We start from the raw sequence: 9320 nt of genomic DNA on the forward strand, positions 1-9320 counted from the left end.
ATTGGAATAGCCATCACCATAATTTAGTTTAAATATTTTTCATCCCCTTGTTAGACTCTACTTGCCCACTAACAATCCTCTTTCTCACCTCAAATACACAGGGACCACTATATATGTTTGCCTACTCTGGAATTTCATAGAAATGAAATCATACAATATGTGATCCTTTGTGACTGGCTTTTATCACTTAGAATCTTGTTTCCAAGGTTCATGCAAGTTGTAGCATGAGGCAGTACTTTATTCATTTTAATTTCCACATAAGATTCCATTGGATGGATATGCCACAGTTTTTGTATCCATTTACCCACAGGAGGGCATTTTGGTTGTGTGCAATTTGGGGTCATTGTGAATAATGCTACTGTGGACACCATGTGCTAATACACAGTACACATCTGTGTTGGCAGGCGGCATCCCTGGCCACCTTTTCAAGTTTCTTTTTCTGCCTTCCCCAGCACTTTCCAGGCATGAGTCTGCCTTCCTGGGAACTGCACAACTGAGGACACTGCAAATTTCTCAAAGTCGGAAGAAAAATGAACACATTCAAGGTGAGTAAAGTCTTGCCTCTCTTGCTGTTCAAATTCCATTTCACTGCTCAGATTGTCACATTTTTCTCTGTCTTGGTAAGACTAAAGGAGAACAGCAGGCATTTGAGGCCCAGATGCCGCCTTTGTTCCTTTTGAATAGATCTTGCATTTGTTTTTACTTCTTATGTTCTTGTATCATTTTTTTTGATGAAATAAAGAAATAGTAGGGATGGATAACTCTTTCATTTTACTAAATACCTACTCACTCACAAATCAGCTATTTTTACCTCCCTGTACTCTGCCTCATGTACATTCATAGCTGTAATTGTATTGATGATATTCATGTAATTCAAATTATCCTCTGCTTATTTGATATTGCATAATGTCTACTCACAGACAATATGAGCCCAATTTTGAAAAGGTACTTTTGACATGTGCCACCTTGGCTGTTTTGTAGATAGACTATGTAAAATTACGTATTATTTATTATTTAGAGGCCAGGTGGGGTGGCTCATGCCTATAATCTCAGTACTTTGAGAGGTTGAGGTGGGAGGATTGCTTGAGCCCAGGAATTCGAGACATCTAGCCAACATAGTAAGACCTCTTTCCTACAAAAAAATTGAAAAAAATAGCCAAAATTAGAGGTAACATGCCTGTAGTCCCAGCTACTCAGGGGGCTGAGGTGGAAGGATCTCCTGCACCCAGGTAGTAAAGGCTGTGATGAGCTGTGATCCTGCCACTTCACTCCAGCCTGGACAACAGAATGAGACCCCACCTCAAAAAAATTAAGGGCATTTTTTTTAAGAGTATTTCTTATTTAGCATAGACAGTTCTATTTAGAGTAGACAAAAATAGATAGTCAAATATTTGGAATACTAGGCAGACAAGAAATAAAATAGATGACAATAATAATAAAAACAGCAAATGTTTATTAGGTATTTAGTCTGTCTCACACAATTTTCCCAATTCTATATATAATGCCTTGTCAAATCATTGAAAAAAACTGTCACATGAAAATCATTAAGGCTGGGTGCAGTAGCTCAAGCCTATAATCCCACCACTTTGGGAGGCCAAGGTAAGAAAATTGCCTGAGTCCAGGGGTTCCAGACCAGCCCGGGCAACTTGGTGAGACCTTGTCTCTACAATAAATCAAAAAAATTAGCCAGACATGGCGGTGTATGCCTGTAGTTCCAGCTACTTGGAAGACTGAGGTGGAAGGATCACCTGAGCCAAACAGATCAAGACTGTGGTGGCTATGAGCATGCCACTGCACTCCAGCCTGGGTGACAGAGTGAGACTCTGACTCAAAAAAAAAAAAAAGAAAAGAAAATCATTACACAGAGAGGAAATGAATGCATGTAGACACAAACTTGTCCAAGGAAACATGACTGGGAAGGGACAGAGCCTTGGGATGTGCTACTAGGGAGTCTGGCTGTAGATCATGACATTGAATACCGCAATTAATGTGTGTAGTTTGTACCTTGGGAGTACAGAGGATGCTCTTCATAGTTGTTCCACACAGGTCACCACAGCCTTGTTAATTTGGCAGATAGTAAAGAAAGCAAGGCCGGGCACGGGGCTCATCCCTGTAATCCTAGCTCTTTGGAAGGCTGAGGTGGAAGGATTGCTTGAGCCCAGGAGTTCAAGACAGGCCCAGGCAATATAGTGAGACCTTGTCTCTATAAAAATAAAATAAAAACCTCATCAACAAGGGTACCTGCATAATGAACATTTGTAGACCTAACCTTGAATTATACCCCACATCTTTAAAATAAAAAATAAAATAAAAAAATTAGCCAGGCATGGTGGTGCACAGTTGTAGTCCCAGCTACTCAGGAAGTATGGTCTGAGTCCAGGAGGTTGAGGCTGTGGTGAGCTGTAATTATGCCACTTCACTCTAGCATGGGCATCAATAGAGAACCCAACTCAAAAAAAAAGGTGATAGTATCCAGAGTTCAAGTTTGAGAGAGGAGGATCATGTGCTTTAGCAAACAGGGTTAGGACTGAATTGCTAAATGTTGCTGGGACAGTTGACAAGATTCATTGAAAGTTCAATAATTGTAGCCCAGTGTGCGTCATTTGAATCCTAGAGGGTTACTTACAAGTAGACTTAGTGGGTGCACGAAGTAAAAGTACAGGACTTGTCTTTCATTATTGTACTTCTGGAGGAGCTCAGGAAAATCAGTGTTTGTCACTGCCAGGACACAGAATTAGTGGGAAACCTATACGTTGACCTATGTCTGTCAACATCTAAACAACTTTCCACCCATCTCCTCTATCTGCTCAATGCTGTACCTCTCCCCATAGTGATTGGTTATAGGTTGAGGTTGTGATGTTTGATGTTGTAGGAGGCAGTGACCTTCAAGGATGTGGCTGTGGTCTTCACTGAGGAGGAGCTGGGGCTGCTGGACTCTGCCCAGAGGAAGCTGTACCGAGATGTGATGCTGGAGAACTTCAGGAACCTACTTTCCGTGGGTGAGGACAAGCCCTCTGTGTAACAAAATGACAGGCCCCAGGAGTGGCATTGTATCCTAGAGTATTCAGGTTTGAGTATGCAGTGGGAACCTAAATTTTCAGTAGATTTTACTTAGATACTACCTAGAATGTGTTGGCATTAAGCATGTGACTTTGTGTGTTCACAGGGCATCAACCATTCCACCAAGATACTTTCCACTTCCTAAGGGAAGAAAAGTTTTGGATGAAGAACACAGCAACCCAAAGAGAAGGGAATTCAGGTAAGAACCAAGCAACTGTGTATCCTTGTATGTGACTCATCTGCTTTACTTTGCACAATTCCATTGCCCTTTTTAAAATTGCCAGCCCTCTTTTCTGGATTATTACAACTGCCTTCTAGCTGCTTCCAGATGGTTGTCCTGCTTGCACCCTGCCCACCCTGACTTCTCATAGCAACCAAAGTGATCTTAGGAAATGTAGTCAGATTGTTATTCCCTAGCTCAAAAGCCTTTATGGCTCCTTATTTTTTATTAAAGTTACAACCTCTTTAAGTGGCTTTTAGAGACCCTGTGGTCTTTTCATCCCCCACTGCCTCTGAATTCATCTCCTGTTCGCTCCCTCTTGCCCTGTTTTTTGCAGCCACATTGTTCTCCCTGTTGTTTCTCCTTCCTACCAGGGACACTGTATTGATTGTTGCTGGTAACCAATTACCACAAACTTAGTCAAGAAACATTATCTTTCTGCTCTTTAGGCCTGATGTTTGGCACATCTTACTGGAAAATGGTTATAAGAGCCTGTTTCTTTATATTGTATATTTTCTGCCCTCTGTTTTCAATGAGACCATCCAATAAGTTCACATAGAACCAACCAAGACATCCCTCAGGTATTCTTTTCATCCCAAGTGATCCTTGCTACCTTTCATTGTCTCATCAGCATCATCCCTTGGTGCACTCCTCCCTGTCAGGTACAACCTTTCAGATTCCCATCATAACTGCAATTTTCTGTTCCTTTTCTATTTTAGATAACCAAGTTAGTATCCATATCAACACAGAAAAATAAGATTAAATATATATGTTGTAAAGATCCATGTGCAGGAATATTCTGCATCAATAGATGTAGATACTCCTAGGTTTGTTTTTTTTTTTTTTTGAGTTGGAGTCTCACTCTGTCACCCAGACTGGAGTGCAGTGTCGCTCCTAGCCACTGCAGCCTCAACCTGCTGGGCTCCGGCGATACTTCCACCTCAGCCTTCCCAGTAGCCAGACTTACAGGTATATGCTACCACGCCCAGCCAATTTTTGGACTTATTGTAGATATGAGGTCTCGCCTGCCCAGGCGGGTCTCGAACCCGTGGGCTCAGGCAATTCACTCACCTCAGCGTCCCAAAGGCGCGGGATTACAGGCTGAGCCACCAAGCCCGGCTACTCCTAGGTTTTTGATATTTAGTATTGTGAAGAGTTTAGCCATCTATGTAGTTTAGAGCAACACTTTACAGAAGACTGACCTCCCTTCATACCAGCTTCAGATTTGAGGTTTCCCAAAACTACCTGCATGTTCAGTAATTCACTGGAAAGACAAGCAGAACTCACTGAATGCTTTTATAATCAAAATTACAGATTTTTATAGGAGAAAGATGCACATTACTATTAGGAGAAAAATTAGTTAGAATCCAGGGAAGGACCAGTGAGAATTTTTTAGTGTACTCTCCCTGTAGAATCAAGATTTGTTATAGTCTCAAGATTAAAGTGTGACATTAGAGAGTACAGTCAATCAGAGAAGCTCAACTGAGCCCTACTAGACAGAGTAATTGTTGGGGCTCCATTATGTAGTCATTATTGGTTGATTAATTTTCCATTAGGTAATCCCAGTCTCCTGGTTGACTGATTCCATATAATCTAAAATTCCACCTTAAATCACATTATTGGTCTTTATGATGTGTGGAGCACTATACCCTCCTCAAGGGTGTGGCCAGCCACAGTCCTAAATCATACTGTTATACTCTCCAGAATGACCTACTACCTTCAGGCAAACAAAGACACTCTCCTTGGACATGAACTTCCAAAGCCTATAGATTACTTCTCAGATGCTGAGGACAAAACCCAGACCTCTTTTTGAGTTAGGTTAATTTTTTTACTTCATAAGGATATACAGTATAAACTAAGATGTATAAAGTATTGGTTATGTTATTGCTTCTCCTTAAAGTTCACCTTTGATTTATATTTCATTATGTGCATAATTTACTAGTTATGCAATTTACCATGTAAGGTTCTATTTCTGCCAGCTATTTCACATGTGATACTTGATGTGGTTCTGAATTGGTCTCATGCAAACCAGAGAACATGGTGCACTTGGAAAACAAAATCTGAACATTCCCTGTATTTATTAAAATTTATGCTTTGTTCTAAGTGTCAAATCTTGATAACACTAAACAATGACTTCACTTGTTTGCATCCCTTAATTTTGTGTTATGATAGGAAGCAAGATCCAGACTGAAATAGAGACTGTTCCAGAAGCAGGAACACATGAAGAGTTGTCCTGTCAGCAAATCTGGGAACAGATTGCAAGCGACTTAACCGCATCTCAAGACTCCCTGACAAATAACTCTCAGTTCTCTAAACAAAGTGATACATCCTGCCATGTTGAGGCAGGGCTATCTATAAATTACATAGAACAAAAACCTTACCAGGGTAATGAGTATAAACAATCTTTCAGTGGTTTCTCCATAATTGATCTTCACCAACAGTTACACTCAAGAGAGAAGTCTCATAAATGTAATGAGTGTGGAAAGAGTTTCTGTTACATCTCAGCTCTTCATATTCATCAGAGACTCCACATGGGAGAGAAACTGTTTAATTGTGATATGTGTGGTAAGGAATTCAGTCAGAGCTCACATCTGCAGATTCATCAGAGAGTCCACACTGGAGAGAAACCATTCAAATGTGAGCAATGTGGGAAAGGCTTCAGTCGCAGATCAGGGCTTTATATTCATCGCAAATTGCACACAGGAGAGAAACCTTATAATTGTGAGGAATGTGGGAAGGCCTTTATTCACGATTCACAGCTTCAGGAACATCAGAGAATTCATACTGGGGAGAAACCATTCAAGTGTGATATATGTTGTAAGAGCTTCCGTAGTAGATCAAATCTTAATAGGCATTGCATAGTTCACATGCGAGAGAAACCGTTCAGATGTGACACTTGTGGCAAGAGCTTTGGTCAAAGGTCAGCACTTAATACTCATCGCATGGTCCACACAGGAGAGAAACTGTACAAATGTGAGGAGTGTGGAAATGGCTTCATTTGCAGACGAGATCTTTGTAAGCATCAGATGGACCACACAGGAGATAAACCGTATAATTGTAAAGAATGTGGGAAGAGTTTCAGATGGGCCTCAGGTCTTTCAAGACATCAGCGAGTCCACAGTGGAGAAACACCATTCAAATGTGAAGAATGTGGGAAGGGATTTTATACAAATTCACAACACTATTCCCATCAGAGAGCCCACAGTGGAGAAAAGCCATATAGATGTGAGCAGTGTGGGAAGGGCTACAAGAGGAGATTAGATCTTGACTTTCACCAGAGGGTTCACAGAGGGGAGAAACCCTATAATTGTAAGGAATGTGGGAAGAGCTTTGGCTGGGCCTCGTGTCTTTTGAATCATCAGAGAATCCACAGTGGAGAAAAACCATTCAAATGTGAAGAGTGTGGGAAAAGATTTACTCAGAATTCACAACTTTATACCCACCGCAGAGTTCACAGCGGAGAGAAGCCATTCCAATGTGAAGAGTGTGGGAAAAGATTTACTCAGAATTCACAACTTTTTTCCCATCGCATAATCCACACTGGAGTAAAACCATACAAATGCGAGGAGTGTGGAAAGGGCTACAACAGTAAGTTCAATCTTGACATGCACCATAGGGTCCACACGGGAGAGAGACCTTATCATTGCAAGGAATGCGGAAAGAGCTTCAGCCGGGCCTCAAGTATTTTTAATCATAAGAGACTCCATGGTGGAGAAAAACCATTCCAGTGTGAAGAGTGTGGGAAGAGGTTTCCTGACAGTTCAAAACTTCATTCCCATCAGAGAGTCCACACTGGAGAAAAGCCATACAAATGTGAGGAGTGTGGAAAGGGCTTCAGATGGGCCTCAACTCATCTAACCCATCAGAGACTTCACAGCAGGAAAAAACCGCTCAAATGTGAGGACTGTGGTAAGAGCCTTAAAAACCAACAAAGAGACCAGAGTGGAGAACAACCATACAGATGTGAGGAGTGTGGGAAGGGCTATAAGAGGCGCCTGAATCTTGATATGCTTTTGTCATTATTTTTAAATGACACATAATTATTGTACATATTTGTGGGGTACAGTGTGATATTTCAAAACGTGTATCCAATGTATAATGATCAAATCAGTGTAATTAGCATATTCATCACCTCAAGCATTTATTACTTCTTTGTATTAGGAACTTTCAAAGTCCACTGTTCTAGCTATTTGAAAATAAAGAGTAGCTGGGCACAGTGGCTCATGCCTGTAATCCCAGCATTTTGGGAGGTGGAGATGGAAGGATTGCTTGAGTCCAGGGGTTTGAGACCAGCCTGGGCAACTTGGCAAGAATTCATCTCTACAATTAAAAAAAAGGAAAAAAATTAGCCAGGCGTGGTGGTGCACGCCTATAGTTCCAGCTATGTGGGAGGCTGAGGCAGAAGGTTTGTCTGAGCCCAGCAGGTTGGCTTGCAGTAGTTGTGAGCATGCCACTGTACTCCAGCTTGGATGACAGAGTGAGACTCCTCAACTAGTAAATTGCTAATTATTATCACCCTGGAGTATTGTAGAGCACTGGAACCTGTTCCTCCTGTGTCTACTTACAGATGTTAACCAACACTTGGCTATTTTCCTGATCCCCTTTCTAGCCTCTAATAGCCATTACTTCTATGAGTTCAATTTTTTGAGCTTCCACATATGAGTAAAAACATGGTCTATGTCTTTCAGTGCCTGGCTTATATCACTTAACATAATGTCCTCCAAAGCTCATCGATGTTGCTTTGAATGATACAATTTTATTCTTTATTATGGCTAAATAGTATTCCGTTGTGTATATATGCCATGTTTTTTCATTCGTCTCGCGGACACCTAGGTTGATTCCACATACCCTGGCTCATATCTTGGCTATTATGAATAATGCTGCAATAAACACGGAAGTGCAAATATTTCTTTAATATATTATTTTCCTTTCTTTTGGATATATACACAGTGGTGGGATTAGTGGATCACTTGAATCGATATGCATCAGAGGGTCCACATGGGAGAGAAGCCATGGAAGTGTGTGAAGTGTGTGTGCTTCAATCAGGCCTCAGGCTTTCAATTTTAGAGTATCCACACTGGAGAGAAACCTTAATAAAGTGACGTGTGTGGCAAACTTTTTCACTTTATTTTAACAACCATGATCTCATTCCAGTGTTCACACGGGAATAACATTTTAAAAATGAGAGACATGGTAAGCACTTCATTTTGAGTTCATAGCTTATAATTTATCACAGAATCCATGTTGGTGATACATTTCATCTAGTCTAATAGGAGGGAAGACATTAAGTTAAAGCTGGTGTTTTCAGCCATAGCTCACTATATCCAGTGGTTCTGGGACCACATAAGGGAGACTGGTGGTACATGTTGAAGTAAGGTCTTCATTCAGAACTTTGATTCAGGAGACAGACTTTAGAATAAGAGTTTTCTCAGGCATTTACATTCACAAAACTCTAAAGGTGGACGTGCCAAAATTGATGCCTGTTACAATGTAAACTCTATGAAGGCAGGGTTTTTGCTTGCTGCTAAATCTTGACAACCAAGTGTTGATTAGTACTTTGTGTGTTTAGTACTTGGTTGTTAAAATGACCCAAAAGAGAAAACGTATAATATTTTAAAATTATGGCCGGGCACGGTGGCTCAGTCTGTAATCCCAGCACTTTGGGAGGCTGAGGCAAGAGGATTGCCTGAGCCTGGAGGTCAAGACCAGCCTGGGCAATTGGCGAGAACTCATCTCTACAATAAAAAATTAAATAAGTTGGGTGTGGTGGCACATACCTGTAGTTCCAGCTACTTGGAAGGCTGAGGTGGAAGCATGCCACTGCACTTCAGCCTTGATGACAGAGTAAGACTCCAACTCAAAAAAATAAAAATAATAAGTAAAATTATAACCAGAGGAATAAAACTACAAAAAATAATTTATGGAAACAAACTAGTTAAAATGCAGAGTACACTCAACACTGCAATCCACAGCATTGCTTTGAATATTATCCTTTTACATTTTGTTGTCTTCTACCCATCCTTTGTTCTAAAGTTGGAAT

At 40.8% G+C, this 9320-nt stretch overlaps 1 protein-coding gene across 2 annotated transcripts in view; it reads left to right on the top strand.

Moving 5' to 3' along the window:
• The window catches only part of LOC103262213 (zinc finger protein 225-like), a 52064-nt gene extending 44570 nt beyond the window's left edge, over positions 1–7494 (top strand). Inside the window, exons 2-5 of one of the 2 annotated variants that reach the window (XM_008059841.2) lie at positions 453–545; positions 2873–2999; positions 3167–3259; positions 5453–7494. In XM_008059841.2, coding sequence (XP_008058032.1) covers positions 531–545; positions 2873–2999; positions 3167–3259; positions 5453–7320 — 2103 coding nt within the window. In that variant the 5' untranslated portion in view covers positions 453–530 and the 3' untranslated portion in view covers positions 7321–7494. The remainder of the gene's footprint in view (positions 1–452; positions 546–2872; positions 3000–3166; positions 3260–5452) is intronic. The other variant, XM_021713273.1, reaches the window with a different exon arrangement.
• The last annotated feature ends 1826 nt before the right edge of the window (positions 7495–9320 follow it).

The sequence above is a fragment of the Carlito syrichta genome, unplaced genomic scaffold, assembly GCF_000164805.1.
Source record: "Carlito syrichta isolate Samal-C Ts95f unplaced genomic scaffold, Tarsius_syrichta-2.0.1 Scaffold304390, whole genome shotgun sequence".
Taxonomy (NCBI): domain Eukaryota; kingdom Metazoa; phylum Chordata; class Mammalia; order Primates; family Tarsiidae; genus Carlito; species Carlito syrichta.